The following is a 27242-nucleotide window of genomic DNA, read 5'->3' as shown; positions in this document are numbered from 1 at the left end:
AAGTGTAATCTTGGCCTTGGCGCACAACTTGAAATGCCTAAACTAAGTTTGTGTGTGTGTGTGTGTGTGTGTGTGTGTGTGTGTGTGTGTGTGTGTGTGTGTGTGTGAGTGAGTGATTAGGCACTGACCTTAAGGAATCAGATGATTCTGCTTTGCCAAGGCTGCACTCAGCATAGGAGGAACACAACCAAATCTTCCTTTAATAAAAAAAACTACCCATTTTAAATGTAGTATTTCAGATCTTTAGTGATTTTTGGTATTTGTGGTGGTGTTTACATTTTCAGTGTTTTGAGAATGAGCTTGTTATTGCATATTAATAATTAGGGCAGCTACATCACTGCTTGTCTTTTAATGTCTAATGTCAAGCCTACTATAGTGGAAAATTTAGCAACATGCCGTTTGATTAAAAGTGAAAGCAAGCAAACCTGGATGATCCGATCTATTAAATGTGCTTGGAAAGAGTTGGGCCTCAGTTAGCTGGACGTTCCTGACTACATATCAGTGTCCATGAACACATTGGTTCTTTGGTCATTTGGATGGACCAGCTGCCTTTGATTTGGGCAGATAGTCCCTTGTTTCTTTTCCGTTTTGGCTGTTTTACCTAATAAACGCTGCAGGCAAATGTTTTGCTGCTCAGTCCGACTAAAGGGGGTGCTCCAGCAGATATGTGACGTCAGTGCATACCCTCTATTCCCACAAACACAGTATTGTATTGTATTTTTTAATGAATCATTTACATGGAAAAACTCTTAAGTGTTGGAGAGCAGCGTTGTACTCATGAATATGTAAATATGCATATTCCTTTGCTCAGGTTTTATGCACATAATGACTTGTTTTCCTAAAATTAGATTTGAAAACTCGCAATACATCGCAGCGTATTGAATCGTAACCCCTGTCTCGTGATACGCATCATATTACCAGGTCCTTGCCAATACACAGCCCAGTGTTTGAAGAATACGTTTTTAACCGAAGCTCTTCTGAAGCTCTTGAAGCAGGCCATTATCCTACCCCACAGGTAGTTACACACAGCTAACAGAGTTTCACATGATCTCTGCTCATCATCTTGCCCCCCACCAACACCCCCCCCCCCCCCCCCCCCCCCATTGATATACCATCCAGCATGTTCTGCAGATATCTGTCCAATGCCAAAATGCCAGCTCCACAGTGAAGCCATTTGAAACTTTGTGGCACCTCTGACTGACACTTCTGCCAAAAGGGAGCGAAATCATGGTGCACAACAGTGTGAACTGGTGACGGGAAGCACCCAAGTGTGAAAATGCGAAATGCAAACACCGGCACTTGGTCTTCAACTGGTCCTCCACTGAAAGTTTACCTGTAAAATAGAAGTCATTACAACAGATCCTGAAGTTCTGCTAACTTTTCTTTTCAGTCTTTCTCCTTTTTTTTTCTTTCTCATTTCTCTCCGTCTTCAGCCCTTTCTCACTCTATTTCTGTCTCTTTCTCGTGTTGATTCAATTAGCTACATTCTTCCAGCGTTTCTGCCTCTCCTGACCTTTCCCTGTGCAGAGATTGCATTAATAGCGCAGGCATTGTGAGAAAACGGGGATGAGCATCCTCCGTGCCAAGTGAACTCTATGCTGAGCGTTTTTCTGTTTGTTGAAACAGCACTGGAGCTCGGTGCTTTATTACTCCAGGCAAATCCAGAACATTCTGCATGAAAGCGAGGGGAAGTTTAGCACAGCGCCGCTGATCAATGCCGAGTGGAAGCGGAGCCAGTTCTTTTATGGTCGGCCTATTGGCGCACACTGCCTTGTATTCTTTCTGGCAAAGATGAGTGGCAGGCTGACAAATTCTTAAAGCGGTGGAATGGGCCTGAATGTAGAGAGCGTGTGTTTGTCAAGGAGACCGCAGTTTTGCTGCTGCTTCACTGTCCATGCTTAAAACAGGAAAGTTTGGAGGCAAGGCTATGATTCAGCAGGGCTGCAAAGTATATTTATCTGTTAATCTTTATCAGATTATTGTTTTTTCCAATGAGCTTTGATATGCAAACAAGCCCTTTAACCCAGCTCAGTGGGTTTTGATGAATTAAAGTGCAAAAGTAAATTATTTGCCTCAGAGTAAAGCAGAGCAGTCTTTAACAGTTGGGATTATTGCTTGACCAGTGTGTTTTTAACAAGGGTGTAACAGTTTTAGAGGCACTATATATGATTTCAGCCCATTACAGTTTTTGTTTTCCTCACAGCTTGCTAGCTCTCTGGTATTTTCTCAGTACATGTACTGGGGAAAAGTCCAGTGTCCGTACTCAGCCCTGGCTTCGTAATTTGGGAAACAAAGAAACACTTTTCCAGCCAGTCAGCGACAGGGGGCGTTTGTCATCATGCATGGGGCGGGTGATTGAGAGGGCATTGGGAGGGGGAGGGGGAGCTGTGTGTCTTGACACTTGCTTGACTTGACGTGTTGAACTACACGCATTGTCATGAAGAGATGGCTGAGAAATGGCTAAAGAGTAAAATATCTGAAACAGAAGAAGAATAAAGCTGAACAAGATGGTCTTATATCAGACAAGGGCAAAGACACATGTAAATATGGTGAGGCAGTGGAGAGACCACCAAATGTTGAAAGACACGAAAAGGGATAGGGGTGTTCCTCTATTCTGGCTCGATAGGTGGGTAACATTGACTTATTTTTGTGCGTGCATGGATTTGGTTGGGGTCTGAGCTTCTGAAGGAGCACTGATAGGAGGGGTGTATTTGTTTTGATGTCGTTCAAGTTTGAGTGTTCATTCATTTTGGATCAAAATTGAAAGCTGTATCGCTAGTTTACTTCTTGACCAGACCAAAACCAACGGCTTCTGGTTCCCAATGGCTGGTTCCCAACGGCTGTTACTGTTACACTGTTTGTACATTGCATTATCTGCACTTATTCGTGCCATACTGGTATGAAGGTCATGACAAAACCTATACCATGGGAAAAACACCATAAGTGAGAATGCTGCCCCACTATTCCCTTCTAGGACCATGTTTCTCTACAGTCCTGGAGGTGCTATTCAGAAGTTACACCCATTCCTGTGAACATGGCCATGTAATAGCAGCCTCGTCTGGAGGCCAGCATTTTGGCCCTGTTTCTTTTGCCACTTCATGCTTTCTAAGATATGGATCTATTGGAGCTAGTTGAGGCCCTAAAGACATCAGCAGCGCAGCCAAAGGAAACTCATAATTTTACAATGCACAGCAAGTAACAGTCTCCAGAGGCGCTGGGTAAAGAATTTGTGGAATATTGCTCAACGTCCACAAATTCTATGACTAAAGCATCACTAACTTTTAATCCATGCCCTTAATATGAGTCCAATATGAGGTGCAGCAGAGTCTGGTCTCCACAGCTGCTTGCTGGAATCCAGCTTTACCAAGAACATTTAAAGAGTTTCCTAAAACCACTTTCTGTTTTTTCAAGGACTGAACCGTACGAAACCTCACACCCTGCTCCCCCGACATTACCTAAAATGTGCAAACATGCAGTAGTAGTAGTCTCTCAATATTTCCTCCTGCCCTGTGGAATTTATGACCTGCGAGACGGACCGACAGCTATGAGCACACTCACAGTTCGGCCTTTCAACAAGTGACCATGTTGTTTTGCTCTGAAATGATTGTGCACCCATATAAGTACACATTCTGGACTTGGCAGCTTGTGAGTTGTTCATAGGACAGGTTCAGTAGATGGTGTCTGAGATGCACTTTTACAGAAGAAAGGTAACTCTAATGTTCGGGAGAACATTTTTTTTTTTTTTGACCTTTGAATGTCAGTCATGCCAGCAGGGAATGCTTCATGTTCATCCAACTAAAACACAAACACAGTCTCCTGCTTTTGCTCTTAGTTTTTTCCCCCCTCACATTTCTGTATTATTGGCTGCACACCTGTCTAAGGGCAGCTTACTATTGGATAGGCCTTTTTTTCTTTCTTGCTTGCCTGCTTTCCCCAAACCTCTTAAAAATGTTTTTTTTGGGAAAGTCTGAGAAGGAGTAAGACGAAAAGTCCCTTCTATGAAGCCTAGAGCTGTGGTGATTCTTGGAATTGGGAACCAGAAGAAGCAGAAGAGAATGAGGATCCTCCTAATGATTGAATTCACTGGAAAGAAGTAGTAATAGGGGTAGGACAAAAGAGAAAGGAAGAAGGATGAAAAGAAAGACTTCATTATGGTTTTTCCAAGTATTTGAGTCTCATGTTAGTTGTTTGTTTGTCTCCAGTGGCTTGTCTCATGAAATACGTTGAACTGACCCAAGTTTTAGCTTCACAGAACCTATCAAATGCAGCTGTGGTTAACTGCTTCTACAGCTTTCTCTGTTAACCCAGGTTTAAATGCTAAAGTCCTCCTGAACATGGGCAGGAAAGTCTGTGTTCAGTTTTGTTAAACTTGAAGAGAAGTGGAGTAAAGTAAATACATAGACAAAAGAATTGGGACCCTTTTTTACTTGTATTGAAATCAGGGGTATTAAAATAGTGTTAGAGTAACTGTTTCTACTGTCCAGGGAAGGCTTTCTGCTAGATCCTGAAGCTTTGATTGCATTCAGTGGGGCCAGGATGTTGGATGTTGGATCACCACCCTACCCCACCTCATCCCCAACACAAATCCACTGCTCCACAGCTTAATGCTGGGGAACTTAATACACCTCTAGCCCACGCCTGGCAGCAGGCATGGTGCCAATAGATCTGACCATTCAAGGATGAACTCCACAAGACCTCTGAATGCATCCTGTGGTATCTGGCTTCAAGTCATTAGCAGGAGATTCTTAAAGTACTGTAAGTTGTGAAGTGGGACCTGGACCTGGGTCACGTCAATGAGCCTTAGGAGCCCATGACCCCATTGCTGATTCAGCGGTTGTCCTTTTTTTGACCACTTTTTTTGGCAGGTACCGACCACTGCATACCGGAAAACCCTGACAAGACCTGCATGTTTTGAAGATGCTCGAACCCAGTTGTCTAGCCATCGCAAAGTGCTAATGAGGTCAGCAGCCATAAACAGCCATGACTTGAGAGTTTACAGCCTGGCGTCTCTAAACGCTACTTCAGGGTGAGTTTGAGCCGCCCTGAGGCTGAGCGTTCGTTTGAGGAGATGTTTGGTTATACAGCCTGTCCTCCATAAAGCCAAGCCAGGCTTGGCAGGCCCGCCAACAGTTGGCCAACATCAAAATGTCAGCTAATCCTACTGGGTATCCGTTTGTTTAGTGTTTCTTATGTTTGTTTGTTTTTGGTTTTGTTTGTGTCCTCCAGCATGGAGAAGGCGAGACGTCAGCTGCTCCAAATAAAAAGAAGAACATTGGAGAAAGCGAACCCTGGCTGTAGATTTGGTGCAGGTGTTCCGGACAAGTTGTTTTTGTGGCATTCTCGAGAGCACGTGCTGCTTAACCCAGGGTAACGGGCTGTCTCAGAGTGGGTTACACGAGACAGGAAAGGCAAACGGGTGTGCGTTCGCTAACATGGAAACTTTTGTTCACACTTGGATCGGTCGAGCGCAGGTTTTCATTGGACCTGTCTGCCAGCGGTTTCCAAACATGCAGCGCTCCTTCTGTTTTTATGGACTTAACTGCCTTTCGTGGGAACGTGTTCAACTTTTTAAATAGAATTGTGAATATTGCAAGCAAGTGTGTGTGTGTGTGTGTGTGTGTGTGTGTGTGTGTGTGTGTGTGTATTGGGGGGTTGAGTCTGGAAAGCCATGTAAGCTGTAGAATGGCGGTGGTCCCTGGGGAGCCGGGTGGAATTGCAGAAATGCTGTGAAGGCTTGCCCCCGAGGCTGCAGACTCTGCAGACTGCTGGGGCCATATGGGCTGTAAATGGGCAGATGAGAAAGGCGAGATGGGGCAGTTTGTCTGCAGGTTTTCAGATTCCTGAAACTCCTTTAATTTCACTTACTCTTGTGTGTAAGAGTCTCTCTCTCTCTCTCTCTCTCTCTTTCTCTTTCTCTCTCTGTATATCTTTCTTTCTTTCCTTGTTCCTTTATTTCTTTCTCATTTTCAGTCCCTTTCTCACGCCTTCTTTCCTTCTTTCTGTTTATTGTTTTCTACTTCTGACTTTCTTTTTCTACCCTTATCTCTCATCTCGCTCTCTTCTTTTCTGTTTATCTCCCCCTCTTTCTCCTTCTGTCCATATCTCTCTCCCTTTTTCACTTTTTCTGTGCCTCTTTAATTCTTTCTCGTTTTTGTCTTATTCTACCCATTTCTCTTTCTTGTTCTTGTTTTCCACTTTTCTCTCTCTCTAACTCTCATTTTCTGGTTCTCTCTAATTTTTTTCTCTCATTCGCTTACTCACACGCTCATACACAGACCCACACATACAGAAAACCTCTTGGTTGCTGTGCTGTATTGTAGCTTGATTCTGCATGCATGCCACTATGCTCTCGTACCTTAGGGGAAAGTAAACCTCAGCCCATCGCTCGCCTCTCGTGCTTAGTCAGTCCACATGTCTCTAAGCCCCCTTGGACCACCAGTGTGCAGCACTCACCTTTCTGCAGTGTTGGTTGTAAGTAAGTAGTATCTTCAGATTTTGCCCTGATATCTTACTGCTGGACTGTATGGAGCTGGCACTGAGCCATGCAGGGCATATTACTTCTGCCTCATCTGAAGTCACAGGAAGCACGACCCAGATAGCCAGAATGAGCAGCTGAGTGTGAGCATCTCTTTCTCCACAACTGCATAACCCCGGTTATGTGTGTATAATCCAGTTCATTACTCTGTCACTGTCTGTCCCCTCATCACTCCTAAACCAGTGTTGGCCAGCACAGAGGTCTGTTAGCCGTGCTGGGGACCCAACCTGTGCTAACCCCTGTCCACTGTAGAAAGTGCTTTCAGTGGAGATGCGAGTATCAGAACAGGACCTCGGAGTGTTGGAAGAAGGTGGACTGGTCTGATACGTCCTGGTTTTTTTTTTTTCGTCACATGGACGGCTGGGTACATGTGCACTGCTTGCCTGTGGATAGTGCTGGCATTGCTTTTTTGCTAACTTGGCTAACTGCTCTAACTAATGTTTAGCTAGCTGAAGTCACAGTGTATCAGAAACAGTAATAGTATATATTTTTAAAAAGCCAAAATAATGGTACATCGTCGACCGAGGAGAAAGTACCACATGCAGACCTATAGATTGTTTTTAGTTCTCTCATGTTTCCATAAGATAATAAGATCTACACATCCACCATACTCTACACACTTATTTTCACTAGTGTGTAGCTGTTTGTGTGCTCTTGTGAGAGAATGAGTGTGTGTGTGTGTGTGTTTGTGTGTGTCTGGTTTGATGCCCTAAACCGCTTCCAGTGTTTTCTTTTTTCATACTCAGGATTTTTTGTTTTTTTTGTTTTGGTCCCTCAGGGCTGCAATAATAACTGCTGTTGGAGCTTCTAGTTGCGCTCTGCAGAAGTGGTCAGGGAAAAAAAAGAGGGACAGAGGACGAGTGCAGAAAGACGGAATGGACGTTTGTAGTTAATTTTACGTCTGTAGACATGATCTAACCAGTGATATCTTTAGGCTGTGTATCATAATCTCTTAAATCCAAACTATCCACTCTGCATATCTCCCATATCTCACACAACAGCAGCAGCAGATCTATCAGAGAATATGAGGTGAATCTGGTATTAAAGAAATAGGTTAATTACCATGATTGCTCACTGACCCCAGATGCAATCAGTCAACCAAGACATGCTTGGTTTGCTGTCTGATGTGTTTCTTTAGTTAACCACAGGAGATGCTAGGCTAATGTTGCTTACAAACACTGGACTTAGACAGTCACAAATATAACTTCTTTAAACACATGCTAAAATCTTAATGTACTTGCTTAAAACCTTACAAAACGACATAAACAACTTATAATTAAGGAATAATACACAGGAGTGAGTGCTATAATGCAAGATATTGGCCTGTGGTTGTTCAGTGCTGAAAACCAGTACACCGGTTCCAATATCCCATGTTGTATAACTTTAAGTATTATAACACAGTTCCCATTATTAGTAATATTAAAAGTCAAATGCATTCATTAGGAGGGTGTCCACAAACATTTGGACATATAGTGTATTTTGGTGAACAATCAAATGTGCAGTTTTCCTTTGAACTCAAATGGAGTCGATCGGTCAAATCATGCTCCAGTACGCCTTGGCTGATCGACTACATTTGAGTTAAGGGGGAAATTATGTTCTTCACCTATTCCTTCATGATCTGACCTGAAATCTTTTCGTGTTCTAGTAACACAAGAGAACCATCCCTCAGGACATACCTCAAAGAATGCAATTAGAGACATGAATAAACAGTGAAACAGGAGGTTGACACAAAGGCCTTGAAAACAAAAAAGCACTGTTATAAATGTTGTTGTATGGATATGTCCCTCTGAACCACTCTCTCTTCGAGGTCTTCCCACAGTAATGTATCAACCCCCAGGGCTCCCATATCCGGAATGAGAAATGCCCAAAAACCATCTGAGATCCGAGTCATGCTCAAAATATCATCAACAAACCTTGTTATGTGTATGACCTATTTCTAATGCTGTTTGTATTCAGTTGTTATGCTTTGTTCATTTTCTGCGTTGTTCTTTTCCAGTATGCCTTTAATGACCTGAGCGGCTCTGTGTCTCTTGCCTGGGTGGGAGATGGAACAGGGGTAAGTCTCTGCATTGCTTCGCCATATCTCATTAAAATGTGTTGTTATACAGTACAGGTCAAAAGTTTTTTTTTTTTTTCTACATTGTAAATGAATACTGAAGTCATCCGGACTACGAAGGATCACGTAAGGAACATGTAGTAAACTTAAAAGTGTTAAACAAACTAAAATACTGAAGCATTAAGGTGGGCTGTTATCTGGGGTGCTCTTAACTTGTGATTTCTGAGGCTAACTCTGATGAACTTATCCTGTGCAACAGAAGTAACGCTTGGTCTTTATTTCCTGGGCGGTCCTGATGAGAGACAGTTTCATCAAAGGCTTGATGGTCTTTGCGACTGCACTTGAGGATAATTTCTTGAATTTTTTCAGATTGACTGACCATTATTTCTTTGGCTGTGGTTTTTATTTACTTAGTTGAGTGGTTCTTGCTATAATATGGAATAGAACATGGGGCTATTCACTGTATACAAATTCTGTCTCTTCTTAACACAACTGATGGTCTCCAACACATTAAGAGGGCAAATTCAAGTAATCAACTCTTGACGAGGAACAGCTGTTAACTTAAAGCCTCTCCAGGTGATGACTACCTCATAAAGCTGACTGAGACAATGCCAAGATATGCAAAGCTGTCATCTGTCTTACTTTGAAGAATCTAAAATATGGTTTGTTTAATACTTTTTTTCATTTGCTAAATAATTCCAGATGTCTTTCTTTATAGTTTGGATGACTGTAGTATTACAAAAAACACTGAATTTAAGGTGTGTCCAAACATTTGACTGGTACTGTATGCTGTCAGTATATTCTAAAATATGAGCAGAATATGTTGTAATATGGTTTTAGAGCATTATTTGTCTCCTCGGGTTTAAACTCTCAGGCTTTATTTATGAGTCCCTTAATTTGCAGTCTGTTAGAGCCGGATACTGCAGATTATCCAGCAGAAATAGCAACTGCAACTGTCCAGCCAAGTAGTTGCATAAATCATTCACTTAACTGGGATTAGATAACAGTGATTAAAAATGGAGCAGATTTGATTTGGTTTCCAGATTTGGGTTCCCTCTGCTTTAAGTACTTCAGCTGGGTTTCACTCTGCAAGATGCAAACTACATGGAAGACACATTGTTAACGCCCACGCGGCTAATGCAGGACTTCACTGCTTATTAATTATTAATAGCTTATTCAAAAATGTTTGCTGTCTGAAATTTGCGCCTTTAGTTTAATCAGAGATGCAAGGCTAATGTTGCCATCAAACACTTGATGCCCAAACACGTCTTTCAACCCATCTCTCAAAACGCATCCGAATCTTCATTGCTTGGTGCAGACAAATTGATAGCAAGTATAATTTTGAAAGTTGAAGCTACGTTATGATCTGCGTAAGCAACGTTCAGCGCTGTAGAGAGGTCTGTGTGTTATAGACTAAAGTACATTATATGCACAAACGTATTGCGACACCTGCTGATTCATTTTACCCCCCGAAATGTATGGATTGTATGGACAGGGGAGTGAATGTTTATATTTTGTGTTGGAAAAAGGCATGGAAAAGTCCTTTTACACTCTTACAAGGCATTCTCTTAGATTTTGAACTTAAAGTAGCTGAATTCATTCATTAGGAGGCATGTCCACAAACATTTGGACAAATACTGCAAGTCATACCTTGTTCTAAACTTTATGGATTTGCCTGTGCCACACAAATAAAGATCTGAATGTTTTGATGGGTAGGTTGAGATGTGTTTGAGCACGTGTTTACAGATATTGGATTGGTGACAGTCTTAAATCCAGTGTTTGGTAGCCTAGCGCCTCCTGTTCTAAACTACAGAAGCACACAGATCGATTGTTTTGGCAAACTACTACTTTCAAACCTTCTCAGTATATATATATATATATATATATATATATATATATATATTTTAAATTGAGATGTGGTACCTTCTTAGCTGTTTGAGGCCTCGTAGCCTTGTTGTGTGTGTGTGTGTGTGTGTGTGTGGAATGTGACCCTTCCGAATGGAATGTCATTGACAAACCAGAGCAGCACATTTCAGCTTTGCGCACTGCATGCTTTCTGAAAGGACGCTCTGCTTCTTTAAACCGCAGACCACTACTCTAAATCTGACTGACGGAAATAGCCAACAGCCCTTAGTCAGCAATTCCCCGGCAGTGGATTTCGAGCTAGGAATATCAGGAATGCTTATGAAATTGCTTGCTCAGAGTTTTATCGTGAACCACAAAATAATTTGTTGTCTCGTATTTCATTAGATGTTCAGGGTTTTATTTTTATATCTTTAACCTCTTCAACTCTGAGGTCCTTCTTACATCCTAAGGGATGTCGTTCAACGAGTAGTAGATAGAAACCTGAATTCCTCCCACATATTACCTAAAAACTTAAGTCTGGAACCACCAGCGATTCTGTGGCGAGAGAATAGGTTGAGCAGAAATAGTAGTGGGAGCCTCTTTTTCAGTCTGGACATCTAAATAATGATGAAATCTGGGTGAACAGTGTCTAATTGGCCCTGCAACTTGAATTCTGTTCTTCAACAGAATACAAATAACTCCAATGATTTGTGCTTTTCTGTAGCCAGTGAGGGTTTGAGCTTCAGCTGAAGATCTAAATGAAAAGCTGTGTGAGTCTTTAAAATCCTTAGGAGGCGGATTTGCTCAGGGCTGTGCTCTGTGGTGTCTGTCTGGCTGGCTGGGACTCTGAATCCCTATTAAATGCTTCAGTGCACAGCTAAGCCTGGGTTCCCTTGTCAGCTGACTTGCCCTGAACACACCTCTTTCTCTGTCTCATACAGCGACATACACCAACCAAACACACACTAGGATGAGGTTCTCCAAGTAAACATTCAGCAATCGGACCACAAAATCAATCACAGTAATTCAGTTTTGCTTCCTTAGAAAACAGCCTAAAGCACCATAACAAGCCTTTCTGGGTGAACTTTTATTTTATGTAGAATTTTATTTTGGCCAAAACAGGGAGTTCACACGTAGTAGAACAGTATTAGGACCTATTGTAGTGTATTCTTCAATTTAAAAAAGCAGTGAGACTCTTCAGACTGATGCATTTTATGAGCTGCAGAACAGGGCAGCGCCATATTAATGCCCATGGTTTGGAAAAGGAATGTCCTTCATGCTAATATACACGGACCAGCAATAACATCAACACGACCTCTTTTGTATCTACACTCACTGATCATTATATCAGCTCCACTGACCGGATAGGAGCACCTAGTAGTTCTGTAATTACAGACTGTAGTCCATCTGTTTCTCTGTGTACTTTGTTAGCCTCCTTTTACCCTGTCATTCAATGGTCAGGACCCCACAGGACCACCACAGAGCAGCTATTTATTTGGTTGGTGGGTCATTCTTAGCACTGCCGTGACACTGACATGGTGGTGGAGTGTTTGTGTGTGTCGCGCTGGTACTGATGGATCAGACACAGCAGTGCTGCTGGAGTTTTTAAACACCTCAGCGTCACTGCTGGACTGAGAGTAGTCCACCAACCAGAAACATTAACTGTGGGTGTGATGATCGAGTGTCCATACTTTTGGCCACACATGTATGTACAGTGCCTAAGGTAAATAGCTGTTTTACATTACACAGGTATTGAGACAGGGTGCTGTATTTTTGTGCACAGGTGCTGCTGGTCCTCACCACTTTTCAGGTGCCTTTCTTCATGATCCGCTTCGGACAGTCCAAACTGTACAGGAGGTAAGAGTTTGTGCAAGCTCAGGGAGCACCCAGACCTCTGAGGTACCTTACAGGGAGCACTTTTTAATAACCGGAACATCCTCTGGACTAAAACTGATGGCCAGAAAGCCACAAACAGTTCATAGCAGTAAAGAAACTAGTCGAATTAATAGAGTCATCTCGATGTGATTCAGTGGGGCTGAGCCAGGCATTATTTTTAAATTGGATTGGGTATCGGCTGTTTTAATCATAATCTAGTTCTTGGTCTTTGTTTTAACCATAATGTTCAGAGCACCATCCGGTGGCCTCAAGGCACCTTTAATGGACATTATTCTCAGTAGTAAGGTTCACAGAATTTCACACATTTTACAGTGGAACATGAAAACAGACCATAGTATCTGAACCTTTTATAAAACTATCACTGAAACACTCTTATTTACTGGCGGGAGAACCGCTCGTCTTTCTTTGTTTTTAAACCAACACTGAAGAGCACATTCAGATTCGAGTGGAGGCTAACGCTAATGCTAACACACACACACACACACACACACGCTATAGAAACCCAAATCACACACAGCAAACTCACCCACTATAAACCAGTTATTATACACCAGTAAACCAACAACAACATATATCAGCCCAGAGTAGTTGTGGTGGTGTACCACTACACACACACAGACACACCAAGTAATTTGACTGCAGTGTTGTATAAGAGCTAGGAGCGGTCAGGGAGGTGAGTCAGATTGGATTATAAGACACCATAAAACAGTCATTTTAAATAAAAGTCTCTACTAAACTAAATCAATCAATCCAGAATGTATCTGCTACTAAAAATAAAATAAAGTAAAAATGAATTACTTCACTATTTATTATCTTATCTAAACTGTGTGGCTGTATTATGTATACAAACACTAAGATCGGATTGGTAACTGCTGATGCTCATTAAAAATTGGATCAGATCCGGCTCTACTTGTTAATCAAGTAGAGTTTGGTTATGTATTCTTTCTAGTATTATCATTTAACTATCATTTAAATTGTTTATTAATAATAACTCTTGTGTGTTTTATCCTGTGGGTCAGCGAAGACTATGGAAAGTCCTTTCAGGATGTCACCGACCTCATCAACAACACCTTCATCCAGACAGAGTTTGGCATCGCCATTGGTCCAGAGAACTCTGGAAAAGTGAGTCAGATTATGGTGCCTCTAGTTCTCATTAATGATAAGTTGATGAGCTTTCTGTGGGTGACAGACATTTAACAGCGTGTTTTTCCACTCTCTCAGGTGATCCTCACAGGTGATGTATCTGAAGGTAGGGGCTCCCGGATCTTCCGCTCGTGGGATTTTGGGAAGAGTTTTTCTCCCTCTGACCTACCTTTCCAGCCCATAATGCAGATTGCCTACAATCCAGAAAACAGCAGCATACTCACTGCCATCAGCATCACGGTAAGAACATATGCGCACCTTGTCCCACCCTTAAAAAATAGTTAATTATTATTTTAAATATATTTCCTACTGTAGTTTAAATGTCCTGTAGATGGCAATCGAATCTTAGATAATCTCAATGTGGACGTGGACGATTCTGAAACGATTCTCAAATGTCAAAATGTTAATGGATAATGTAATGTTGATGGAACTCAGAAGTGTGGAGGAGTGTTATCTTCATGAATGGAAGCTAGAACCTCGTGTGCTTCAGGCAAGAGTAGTGAAGGAGAGCCACATGGGTGCAAATCTGGCTGAGCTGTCTACGAAGATAGCAAGGAACGGCAGATCGCTAAGAAAGATGTAGTTGTAGTTGATGCTGAATTGGGTAGATTCCTACATGTGAAATGCTTCGCCCACATGATACACCAGGGGTGCACCCCAGCTTTTTCCTACTGATCCTCCTCCGCTCCTCTGTGACCCAAAAAACGATTTTGTGACAGCATCTTGCAGCCTGTCCAAATACCAAAGGAGACGTAAGAAGACTCTTAAAACACCCACTGAAGTGGCTTATGACAGAGGATACACGAAAGTATGCTTCCCAGGAAGTATTTTAAAGAGTTTGGAGTGACATCACTGTGTGCATACCCAGAAAGTACACAGTGCCATTGATTGCCATCAAAACATAGTCAAAAAGTATAGTGTTTGTTTTTTTAGCTTCCGTGTATTTAGCATTTTGAGGCAAGGTGACATTGATATCTAGCCAAACGTTTTGATGCATTAAACAAGTTAGAATGATTTATTATTAACATTTTCCATATCCATATATTAATATTAACAATTTATTGTAGTTTAGGCTACAGGTCTGTAGCTTAAAAAACTCAAAAGTAAGTTTTGTAATCTAATATTACAAAAAAATAATAAATACAATAAGCAATAATAAAATAATACATTTACCTGGTGAAGATTTGGGTTAAATTAATTAAGATGTATGATTACTAATAAGGTTATGTTTTACAGAGAGATACAGATGCATGAGAGTGTTTACAGTGGAAATTTCTGTGTCTTTTCTGTTACAGTATGACCTGTGGCTTTCTACGGATTTTGGGGTCAGCTGGAAGAAGATTCATGACACAGTGTGTCTGGTGAAATGGTAAGAGAGAAAAAATAAGCACAGATATATCTTACAAGTACATGACAGCCCAGAATGTGAATGTGATCAGATGAAAGACCTGGCAAGTCTTCAGGGCATTTGTAAGCATGCGTTTTTCATTGAGAGGTGTCAGCAGAGGTACATCTTGTCGAATAACTAAATAAGTTATATTAAGCAAGAAGTAAAACCTATTAGAACGTGAATAAGAGGAATGTATTGTTTCTTTTCTTATAAAACTGTCTTCGTAACATACAACCGAAAGATGAATAAGTCCCAAAACTGGCCAAATTCACCCTTTTTACTTCAAGCTTTATGATGATGTATATTTTGTGTGTGATTTCAGGGGCACTGCTGACACTCTATTCTTCACTGCAAATCCCAACGGATCTTGCAGTGAGTGACCTATTGTCATATCAATAACGTTAACAGAGAATTTAAATCATTACGTTTAATACACAACAACAAGAAGTCAGTTGTTCTTCTGAAATTATAACCAGGTGTGTACTGTGCTTCTGCAAAGGTGACAAGGGAATGCTGGAACTGAGGAAGACGTCAGACAATGGCCAAAGCTTTAAGACTATAGGGAGCAGGATCTACTCCTTTGGGCTGGGAGGTCGCTTTATTTTTGCTTCAGTCATGTCTGCTACGGTACGGTTCTGAGTGTTTCTGATGGTTTTCTACACAAACAGTTGCAGCCATTAGAGCAGGAAATGAGTCTGTCTTTGTCTCTTGACCTTAGGGTTCGACACGTATGATCCACGTGTCTGTGGATAAGGGGGAAGTGTGGAACATGGCCCAGCTGCCCACAGTGGGACATGAACAGTTTTACTCCATACTGACTGCCAACAATGACATGGTGTTCATGCACGTGGATGAACCTGGAGGTCAGTCACCACTCAACACAGGGCACTTGCATACACTGGGAGGACAAAAGTTTTGGGACATCTTTCATTGTCTCTGCTGTCCATGAGAGACTTAGTGTTAGTGAGGTCAGGATGTTGTATTAACAAGATCTCAGGTCATCCTAAAAGTACTGGATGGAGCACCACAGCTTCACAGCTCCACAGCTCCACAGCTTAATGCCTGGGGACGTTATACTCCTCTGGCCCACACCTGGCATTAGGAAGGGGGCTAACAGGTTCAAGTACTTTTGGGGCATTTGGTAGGCAAAGGCAAGAAGTAAACAGAAGAGAAGAGTAGTATTGCTCAGCCTCAGGTACCTGAAAGTACTTCTGTGAAATCTCGGAGTACAATTATGTAGTATAATCCATAATTCACTAGTTTGCATTTACAGTTGCTTCTGTCTCTTATTCCCTATCTCTGCAGACTCAGGGATGGGCACCATCTATGTGTCGGATGACAGAGGCACCGTGTTCTCCAAGTCCCTTGAGCGCCATCTGTACACGTCCACTGGGGGTGACACTGACTTCACCATTGTTTCCTCTCTCAGGGGGGTCTACATGACCAGTGTGCTGGCTCAGGGTATGTCTGTGTCAACACACACACATACACACACACATACTTTGGGAATGTACCCCTTTAGTAGATACTGGCAAGACAAAAAAAGAAGCTGACTAGGCAAGTCGAATTTCACCGTGATTGGCCTATGACTTTAGACATTAGTTTGTTGGTTTTTAGTAAAAAAACCTTATTTTTATATTTTATCACCAAAATGTCTTCAATAAGTAAGTTAACGTTGAGTCTAAACTTCATACAAGTTTTTTTTGTACTAATTGTGCTTGATCATGCATATAGTGTTGGCTAAATGCTCAGTGATGTGAGCTGTATTGTGCTGCTCTTGTCTTTGACTTTGCAGACGGTTCTGTTCAGACTGTGGTGACATTTGATCAAGGGGGTAAATGGAAACCCCTCCGGAAACCCTGGAATGGGGAATGTGACGCCACCACAGGGGACCCTGACTTGGTGAGAGCCCTTCCACACACAGCAAACCAGCAAAGGTTTAGAGAACCTACTGCAAAATCAGTGTATATTATCACCTCTGTAACAACATTTGTATATATTGTATATATTGATTAATTGATTGTCAGTGCACCATTTACACCCAGATTGGTTCCTGGTACATGCAAATGAACTTGGGTGGTGAAATGATTCAAATTATTACTAATTGACTAAAAAAAAGCTTTAATTTCCTTGTAATTAAACCAATTAACTTACACAAATGCTAAATCACCATAACAGAGATACAAGGGTTTGTTATGACAGCAACAGTAAACACGTTTTACTTTGCTTCCACTTCTTAACCATACAAGGGTAAAATAATGTAGCCGGTTTGTGGCCAGAACGGTGCCATACTTTTAGTTTATAGCTGACAGGGTGACTGCTTTAAGAGAGCTAAATCTCCAAGCCTTTGGAAATACCACCAGCAGATCCAGCAGCTGGATGTCTCTAAGGACATCAGTGCTGCCATTACTGCCTTGTTTCTTTTAATTTCCAAACAAAACAGAGCAAGTCGAACTGAATTGTTGATCAGTTACTTTAATGTGCTGTCCAGGCGTTGCGATTTGGGTGTTATTGTTCTGTTTGTGTGTTTAGTGGTTTTAGATCGATGTCAGAGAATTAAGCAGCACCTAATTTAAGCCCCTTTCACACTCAAAACCTGGGAAATTACTGAGTTACCAGGACTGTCCAGCTTTGTATCATTCAAATATGCAGCTCTTAAAGCAACTTTATGTAATAATTTAACCTTAAAACATCGGCTTCAGAATCACTGGTACACTCATTGTATTTGGGAGAATGGCGTATCTGTCATTGCAATTCTGGGCTGGAAAGCTGCTTCTGCACTACAGAACTTTGGTGGAGCTAAAAAGCGTGATTTGTGTTTTTTAAAAACTGCTTTTAAGGGTAAACCTATAAATGTGTCAGAGTTTTTTTACTCAGGTGTTTAAGCAAAAAGGTATGCAGTCTGCATTGAGTATACCTGATGTTTGTGTGTGTGTTTTGTGGCTAATGCTCCTACAGTGCAGTCTACACATCCACGCCTCCTACAGTACCTCCATGATGCTCAATGTGCCGATGCTGCCCCTGACGGAGCCCAACGCTGTTGGACTCATCCTCGCTCATGGTATCTGTGCCAGTATACATCATGTGCACCACCAGCTGTTCACTTCAGATTTGTTGCAAGCAAAACATATCAAATTTCAATTAAATATTTTAAATTTGGTTTTATCTGAACTTGAATTGAATTTTTAGGGAGAATTTTAATCTTCCCTAGTGTTGTTAACCTGCTGTTCCAATAGTCTTCTGCGTCTCTCCTGTAGGCAGTGTAGGGAACGCCGTGTCGGTTTTGTCTCCTGATGTCTTTGTGTCCGATGACGGTGGATACACATGGGCAAGGGCACTCAAAGGACCCCACCACTATGCCATTTTAGACTCGGGAGGACTGCTGGTAGCTGTGGAACACAACCCAACACAGCCTATCTACCAGATCAAGTAAGTCTTCAGTTCTGTGACGTTAAGTGTAACAAGATTGCTTGTTCACAGCTTGTTCACAGGATTACCTGTGGTTTTACAGAAGGTTTTGTGAAATTTTGGCATTGTCGTTATTTGTGTGTGCTGAAATAAACCACACCGTCATACAAAAAAATACTGCGTGAATGTACCTGATGGTAAATGTCCTGGTAAGAAGTTCTGCTGTCCTGTCCAGATTTAAAATAATGACTTTTTATATCTTATCAAAGTGGATGAGGGTTTGCTCACAGATTAAAAATACACCAAAATGTTTCTTAGAAAAGGAACAACCAGGGTCAAAACTAGGAGAATTAGTAGTCTAGGCATGGGTAAAGGCAAAAGAGGAAACCAAAAAGTCAAAGTCAAAACCAGGAAAGCAAACTTAACGTTCTTAGAATTATGGTCCCATAATCAATGCTCTGAAAAACAGTAACAGTAATTTGCAATAAGTGAGACCAACAGGTAGGTATTAATACACAGGTGTGACTGATGAGTATTAGGGTGACAGTGAGTGGGAAAACGTGGTGTGATTGCAGTCCAGCCTGTAAGAACAGTGTTTCTCATCCCTGGTCCTGTAGGCCCCTCTGCCCTGCACATTTTAGTGTTTTCCTTGCTCCCAGTACACCTGATTCAACTAATCAACTCCTTAACAAGCCCTTTCAGAGATTCTGAGACATCTGGTTAGGTTTGACCCCGTCAAACAGGCCCCTCTGCCCTGCACTGCCGTGTTGGCCATTAATATTCATTAGCTTATTAATGGCAAATTTGATTGACTTTTACTGAGGTCACGTCTTAAAAGACAATAGTGTTAAAAAGGCACGGTAACCCTATAAATATAACTTAAGAACAGCTGGATAATTAAAGCTAATCACTTCTTTCAATTTTTATCTTCTCTTATTTCTTGTATTTATATCATCTGTCAGATTGCAAATTTATTCACCACTGATTTTTGCAGAAACTGTTAGCTGATCATACATTTTGTTTGCTATTTGAAAGCATATGTGTTTACAAAGCTGACCAGTATTTATATAATAATAAAAAATAAATTCTATAATACTTAACTGACTTAACATTTTATTTTCATTTTTACTTTTGATGTCAGATTTTCCACAGACGAGGGCCAGTGTTGGCATGTGTACAACTTCACAGATGAACCCATATACTTTACGGGATTAGCCTCTGAGCCTGGAGCTCGGTCCATGAACCTCAGTCTGTGGGGTTATAGGGAGTCCATGCTGAGTCAGTACTGGGTCTCTGTCACCATAGACTTCAAGCAGCTTTTCTCCAGAGACTGTGAGTATGTGTATGTGAATATGCCTGTATATGTTTTAATGTGTGACACAATCAGGTATAGTGAGTTCTTTATGACCACTTGTGTCACATGCTGTTTTGAACAGCTTGGAGAAAGAGATCATTCTAGCTGGGACTTTGCTTATTAGTGTAGCATGTCTGTGTTTATAGTGTTTCTGGGTGCTTGAAATTCCTCATTCAGATAACACAGAAATAAACATACTGCAGGTTTGGCTGTGACCTGAGCCAGGTTTCTCTCTGTCTCCCCCTGCAGGTGGCGAGGGGGATTACATACAGTGGCTGGCCCACTCTGACAACACCAGCGATCCGGCTGACGGCTGCTTGCTGGGGTACAAGGAGAGGTTCCTGCGGTTACGGAAAGACTCTGTGTGCTGGAACGGAAGGGATTATGTCATCACCAAGCAGCCAACGCCATGCCTGTGCACACTGGATGACTTTCAATGGTGAAAAGGCTGTTTTACTAGCTGTAAACACTTTCTGATTGTATTTGGATAGTACAGTTTAGATGGTTTGTAGATCAACAAGTTAATAGTTTATGTATTGGGAGTTAAAGTGTGCTATCCAAATAAAATTAGACCCACTTTTATTCTTATTGGCCAAAAATCGAATGAACATGAGCGATCAGTGCCCCCAGATACAGTCAATCAACCAAGACATGTTGATGTTGGTTCAACATGAGACATGTTAGGCTAATGTTGCTAACAAACGTTGGGCTTAGAGTTGTCCTCAATCTCATCTTGGTAAATAGATGCCAAAATCTCAATTTATTTGCATTACAATCTGCTATTACAACTAATATAACTAATTTTTAAGGCCTGTTCAAGCTGAAATATTTGATTATCAATCCATAATTTTATTCCACTATAGATCAACTGTGTGCAGAGTTTTGACAGGTCTGCTATGTAGTATGCAGTAATTCCAGAGTGAATTCTTCCATAATTCACCCAATCTTAAGCTCTTTTAGTAATTGTAATGTAATGTAATAACAAAACCTGCCAATACAGAACCACGTCTTTTATGGTTAACTGCGAAAACAGAGCTCAACATAGGACTACTGCCGTAGTTCACACCTGTTTACAAATGTGTACCCCATGCTTTTAATGATGTCTTAATTAGAAGGAAAAAGAGAATGAAAAGGATCTCCTGCAGTGCAGTATGATTTCTGACTTATTTAGGTGACATAAACAGGCCCACTTTATTAGCCTAATGCTGCTCTATCTAGCATTGACTGTAAATTTAGTTTTTGTTTGGATATGAACATCCAGGCTATGATGTATTAATCCAGGCAATCTCTGGTTATGTGGGAACATTTCATAGATTCTTAAGATCCTTCAAATTACAAGTGGCAATTTCTGGGACCAAGCACTGAGGTGGTGTGAGTACGATTAATGATCAGTGTCTGTAGACTAGCCAGAACCAGAATGTTGCAAAATTTTCATGTTAAAATCACTGATGATTTCCTGCTATAGGGCACTGATTGCTGACCTTGTCATGTCATGAGTTTTCATGTCTGGTAGTCTAACCCATGTTTGGATTCCAGAGACATTGTGTTTCACGCTTTCCATTCATTATCTATAGCTGGTTTGAAAAGCCATCGGTAAGACATTCGAGTGTTTGATGTAAAGGCAATATCCTTCCTCTGTTCACCCCTCTTACTTTCTTGCAGTGACTTTGGATACTACCGTGCAGAAAACAGCTCTGAGTGTGTGGAGCAGCCGGACCTGAAAGGCCACACGCTCGAGTTCTGCCTACATGGCCGTAAAGAACAGCTACAGACCAGCGGGTACTGCACCCCTACTGAAAGATTTCAGAACTAACTACAATTACAAAAGAGTATATAGAGTTCTAATTATAGTAATGTACCTAACCTGTTTTTTTTTTTTGCTTTAATGTTTGTGTTGCAACAGATACAGGAAGATCCCAGGCGATCGGTGTGAGGGAGGCAAAGTGCCAGAGAGGCGGGTGATTGACCTGAGCAAAAAGTGTGTCAGTAACCTGCTAAGACCAGAACTGCTGGTGAGGAACCTTTTCAGTCTGATTTTGTAGCTTTAGCTGCAGCGTAGAAAAACATAGATTTTGTAGGCTTTATGTACAGTCGTATGCAAATGTTTGGCCACCTCAGGTCAAAAATATGTTACATTAAGTTAAAGACACATACACCTCTTCCTGGACAAAACATTTGTCCTGCAGATGGCTTGCCCGATGATCAGGCTAAAAAAAGAGGTGGAACAGTGCAGAAAATGTCTCATTTTAGGTGTGGGAAATAGGTTGCAAAGTAGGTGTTAATAATGGGCAAAAGGGAGTAATTGTCAAAGGCCATAGTGTGAAGGAAGAAGCTGAATTTGCAGGTTTATCGAAGCATATGGTCATATAGTGGCAGTGGCAGAAATCCCAGTGTCCAGGAAATTCTCATCATTCTTGAGCAGAAGTGAGTAAAGGCCTCTCTCTGCGTGCCACTCTGCTCCACATGTTGATGGTATGCAGTTTTGCATTTTAAAAATACACTTTGATACACCTGCAAATTCAGCTACTTCCTTCAAACTGTGGCCTTTGGCACCCTCAAATGCAAGCACTCCTTTTTGAAAGTCATCTGCTTTGCAACACATTTCCACACATCCATAGAGGCATTCACTGCACTGTACCGCCTCTTCTCAATGAATAAATCCTGTTGCACATCCTGCAGATATTTATACCCAGATCATCCTCTTTTAACACCATCTACAGGAGCCTGAAGTTAATACCACCTTATATATAATGGATTTGTTCACATCCTTTTTTTCTTTCCTTACCTTATATATTTCACCTTTGTCCTCTCAGTCGGAGGCTCACTCTGGCAGTGTCGCTCCAGTAATAGCTGTAGTCATCATCATTCTGCTGATCAGTGCTGTGGCTGGGGTTCTGCTCATCAAGAAGTATGTCTGTGGAGGAAGGTTAGTTCACTTAAACATTAATGCTTTAACTGATTGATTACCTATATGAAGCTTTGTCCGTTCACATTCAGTTCTAGCCAAGCCATGATTTCATATTTCTTTCACCTTATGTAACCTTTCTTGCCTTGTTTTGGTTCAAATTTCAAGCCCATGCTGCATTGTATTATTTGTTTCATAGTAATACTGATAATAATAACTGTATGATTCATTGTAGCCCCAGAATTATAAGTATTAAGCTTACTAACTGAATATTAATAAGGCAGAGGTGTTAATTATTCATTTATGATGATAAAGCCATGCTTAATGCAGGAGTTTTACTACTGTTGATATTAACATAGGTATGTGTATGCCTGTCAGGTTCCTGGTTCACCGCTACTCAGAGATGCAGAGACATGTCGAAGCTAATGGCATTGAGGGAGTGGACGACCTGGACACTACAGAAGCAGGGAAGACGCATTACAATGACGACTCGGATGAGGTACTAAGAACTTAAAGCTAGGACAGTTTGAAGTGTTGTTGGCTTGATGTTTCTTGCACTGGTTTGGATTAATATAGCAGTGACACTATCACAGTTATTCACAATGGATTTTGATATTTTGTGTTTCTGTAGGACCTGCTGGCCTGAAGTCCAGCAGAACACAACTTTAGGTGGAATCCTAAAGCCTACTAAAGACTAACCAGGATGCCTACCTTTCCAGTCCTGTGTTTCGACCCTTCCAAGTGTGTGTGTGTGTGTGTGTGTGTGTCATCATTAATGTCTCTTCCTGTCTTCATTCTCTGAGTAGTGTCTGTTAAACCCTGTGCTCCTCAGCTTCCTGCGTAAGTTCACCAAAGCTCTGGGGCTGAAAACAGACTGGACCGCTTTTCTTGAGAACCGGGAAATGAAAGGATAGACGTTTTCCAGTGGATTGAATCCAGCCACTGGACAAGAGCACAACTAAGTCATTGGCAATATTTTTGTCTTGACAGTTTTATTTCTCAGTGCCTATTATTATTTTTTCTTTCCCTGTGTTTCATCTTCTGCAGGTGTGGAACAGATGACTTGACTTGGTTGGTTGTGGTTTGTGTGTGCATTTGATGTTTTTAGCAGTGAATTGTGAATTTTCTAGCACCTTCTGGTTCTAGCATATACCTTAAGACCTAAGGACTGAGCGTCCAGTCACAGATTAGTCTTAGTCTTATAAGAAAGGAATCTATAATGGACAATCTTCAGTAAAAGGCGTTAGTCAAATAGTTTGATCCGTATCCAAGCGATACTGATTAAACAGAACTAGTGAGCTTTGGTACAGATATTGGTAAAATATCAGATGATGGCTTGTAATTAAAAACTATTACACACAGTGATGAGACCAAATGAAATGCCCTGGTGTTAGCATAGATAGTAGGTCTTCACCAAATCCTTGTTTTTCTTTTCTTTTTTTTTTTCTTTTTTATTTGTTTAAAAAAAAAAACAGAACTTTTTTGGTTACTCAGCTTGAACACCTCTTGAATAATTGTTTCCACAGATTACATACAAGCATAGAGCAGTGGTTTCCAATCTTCTTTATGAAGAGCTACTGTACTTTCCAGCAAGGTTTCAACTCCAACCCAGATCTAACACATTCAGTCAAAGACTTTTGAAGGCAGTAAGTCACTGGTTTGGGGGTGATTGGGGGTTGATTAGGGTTGGATCCAGAGTCTGCTGGAAGGTAGCTCTCCAGAAGAGTCGGAGATCACTGGTGTAAAGCAATAATTCATAATTAAGTAAAAGAACAAGGAACGTTTGCCATTAGTGCCTTTAGTGTTTATACAGGCTAAAAAATGTTGTCATTGTCACACGGAAGTCTTGTATCTCCATTCATCATGATCTTTTCACACAATGTAAAGACCAACTGCCAGATTCACATTCATGGCAAAAAGTGGAAAAAAGGCAAAAATGAAGATGCAAGGTTTTTGCATGACAGTGATGATCTTCTACACTGTGCTGTTAAAAGTGTTTTGGCTCAGAATTGAAGGCTGTATTTACGACTTAAGCTACAAATCAGCTGATGATCTGATGACAATTCTGGAGTCTTGTTTTGAGAGTTGGGTTTGTTCTTTAGCAGACAGAGAGAGAAAGGGAGAGAGGGAGACTTTCTTCTCTTACAGAGTGTCCTCTGTTTAACTGCTTCTAATACCTTCCCTGTTCTGTTACTTAATGGGGGATTCACACCTGCACACCTGCACTGCAGTTCCTCACTGATGATCCAGAATCTTTATTGTACTTAAAATAAGCTGATTCGTTTAGAAATTGTGCACTGATAAACAAAAGCTCCTGATGGCATGATTGCAGGGTTTTCTGGTCATTTTCTTTTTTGTGAATCGTCAAGATTACAGGTTGTGATTACTTTACATTCTGAATGACATTAATGCATTAATTAAGCAAAGCTATAGTTGTTTTAAAACACTTAAGTTCCCTCAAAGCTTATCGGAACTATATACCCAATTAATTATGATCCTAATAAAAAGAATAGCAATAATTATGTCTTAGATGAAGACTGTCTTAATGTTAACTATAAACATTTAGTGTTTTGACAGTGTTGCAAAACACCCAGTCTACTACAATTTATGGCAATAAAAGATGTGTAAAGCCCAGCATAACAATACAAGGACTTAATTTCTTTGAATATGACACTTAAGGTTCCCAGCTGAACACGTCACATAATGACACGAGTACAGTATTTCTTATGCACACCCTTACAAATACATACCTCAGGGGCCCTTATACTCCCTTTAGTCACTTCACAGTGTGATGGGTAAAGCTAGAGGGTTTAAACGGTTGTTTACTGGATCTGTTTGGCTCTGTGGCGTAATGGTATGACTTAAAACAAGCAAAATATATGCAGCAATCCAGCCTTTGAATGTAAAAGGGAGTAGGAGCGAGTAACAACATTGTTTCCAATGCTGTAAATAAAATGTTAACAGTAAGCTACTGTCTGTAACTACCTTTCATATGTTGACGCCGTTTGAGTTAACATATTAAACGTAGTTGTTTGTCCTCACTTGTTTGTTTTTCAATCAGAATAAAGACGTTCAAACATTTTTATCCAGTCCTTGAGTTTCTGTCTAACTGCAAGCCTTAAGACCTGCAAGTGCCATATAGGGAAAGGCACCGGAAAGCTGACCACACACTCCATGTCTGCTTTATTAGAAACCTATATCTTGTGCATCCACTGACTTGCCACTTTATTAGAAAGCGCTATCTTCTGCTTCCACTCACTGGCCAATTTATTGAAAACCCCTTGCCTTGTGCCTGCACTGACTTGCCACTTTGTTAGAAACACCTACTTTGCACTTTCACTTTCTGGGGACTTTATTAGAAACATCTCATGTGCTTCCAGTTACTGGCCACTTTATTAGAAACCCCTGCCTTGTGCTTCCACTCACTGGCCACTTTATTAGAAACTCCTACCTTGTGCTTCCACTCACTGACCAATTTATTGGAAACCCCTGCCTTGTGCCTCTTTTCACTGGCTACTTTAATAGGAACACAAATGATTTTGCTCCACTTTTGGGTGGGCTGAGTGTATGTATATGGGGTATAAAAATAGGTATAAGTGCTGTATGATTTTTAATAGACTGAATGTGAATCAACAAGGAGCCTCTTTAAGTGTCTGGGTAAACATCTGCCGTGTTTAATGTTGACTTTATGAAAGAAAAGTTGGTGTGTTCTGCGAGGGTGTGGATGCTTCTAATCTTGGACCTGGCTTGTGTGTTTCTTTGCCAGGCAACTAAGATAGCATTCCCACAGCATTCTGAAAGAACTGTGTTTATATATAGATGCACATCCAAATGCCATGCCTGTACCCCTGAGATGTGGTCTGAATTGGATCAGGATTCTGCATTGGAACCACACTTTGAGTTGTCACTTCTGGCAGCAGTTCTTAAATGCTTCTTTGCCAGAACTCAATGCTCTGGACTTTGACTGTGTTTTCCAAAAAGTGAAGAAAAAAGGCCCTTTAAAATGTACAGCAATTGTGAATATTTTCGGAAGTGATTTGCAGGCCTCTAGTTCTATTTCTTTACACATGTCTTCTCCCAACCACTAGAGGGTGACAGTCCGAAGAGAAATGGAGATATCCTCAGTAACACGATTATGATCACGCTGTGCACCAGTCTGAAAAGCAGTACATCCCTGAAATGAAGCCCATTTATGCAGATCTAGGAACAGCTTTGCCTTCCCAAGTGCCAACCTTAACCGTCATGAAACGACTATCAAAACTGGTCTCAGATCAGTGGAAAAATTCAAGCGTCCACCAGCAAGCACTCACTGCAGCAGCTCTTGTTAGCTCAATAGCCATACATTAGCATACGAATGGTGAGTCACATAATCAGGCCTGTAACGGCGAGGAATAATTTGTTCCATTTTAAACAAGAGGTCCTTCATTTGGTGAATACTTCAATAGGCAGTCATTGTGAACGCTCATAGTCCTCTGTTGGATATTAAGACAAAAGAGGACATGCAGGAGGACAAACCTCGCTAACTACCCTGCATGTGTGGTGTTTGAGATTTTAAGGAGTAGGAGTATCCACATCACAGTAAAATGAAATAAAAACATGGCCGCTGTAGTTACACTTCACAAACCCGTGGTGCAACAACAGGGACACTGGAGCGATGAGGCTAATGTAATCAGCAATGGAAGCTTCCATTACTCCCATTAGCGTTGTGAA

At 41.1% G+C, this 27242-nt stretch overlaps 1 protein-coding gene across 1 annotated transcript in view; it reads left to right on the top strand.

Annotated features, from left to right (window-relative positions):
• sort1a (sortilin 1a) overlaps window positions 1–25617 on the top strand; it is a 28036-nt gene extending 2419 nt beyond the window's left edge. Inside the window, exons 2-20 of the mRNA XM_072666043.1 lie at window positions 8532–8591; window positions 12220–12293; window positions 13352–13454; window positions 13554–13715; window positions 14771–14844; window positions 15188–15237; window positions 15365–15492; window positions 15584–15728; window positions 16171–16326; window positions 16661–16767; window positions 17824–17926; window positions 18123–18294; window positions 19415–19605; window positions 19877–20066; window positions 21290–21406; window positions 21531–21639; window positions 22441–22553; window positions 22911–23031; window positions 23164–25617. Coding sequence (XP_072522144.1) covers window positions 8532–8591; window positions 12220–12293; window positions 13352–13454; window positions 13554–13715; window positions 14771–14844; window positions 15188–15237; window positions 15365–15492; window positions 15584–15728; window positions 16171–16326; window positions 16661–16767; window positions 17824–17926; window positions 18123–18294; window positions 19415–19605; window positions 19877–20066; window positions 21290–21406; window positions 21531–21639; window positions 22441–22553; window positions 22911–23031; window positions 23164–23178 — 2190 coding nt within the window. The 3' untranslated portion in view covers window positions 23179–25617. The remainder of the gene's footprint in view (window positions 1–8531; window positions 8592–12219; window positions 12294–13351; window positions 13455–13553; window positions 13716–14770; window positions 14845–15187; window positions 15238–15364; window positions 15493–15583; window positions 15729–16170; window positions 16327–16660; window positions 16768–17823; window positions 17927–18122; window positions 18295–19414; window positions 19606–19876; window positions 20067–21289; window positions 21407–21530; window positions 21640–22440; window positions 22554–22910; window positions 23032–23163) is intronic.
• The last annotated feature ends 1625 nt before the right edge of the window (window positions 25618–27242 follow it).

This window comes from Salminus brasiliensis, chromosome 21 (genome assembly GCF_030463535.1).
Source record: "Salminus brasiliensis chromosome 21, fSalBra1.hap2, whole genome shotgun sequence".
In the NCBI taxonomy this organism is placed as follows: domain Eukaryota; kingdom Metazoa; phylum Chordata; class Actinopteri; order Characiformes; family Bryconidae; genus Salminus; species Salminus brasiliensis.
The sequence above is the reverse complement of the archived record's forward strand: the minus strand, read 5'-3'. Positions and strand labels throughout refer to the sequence as shown.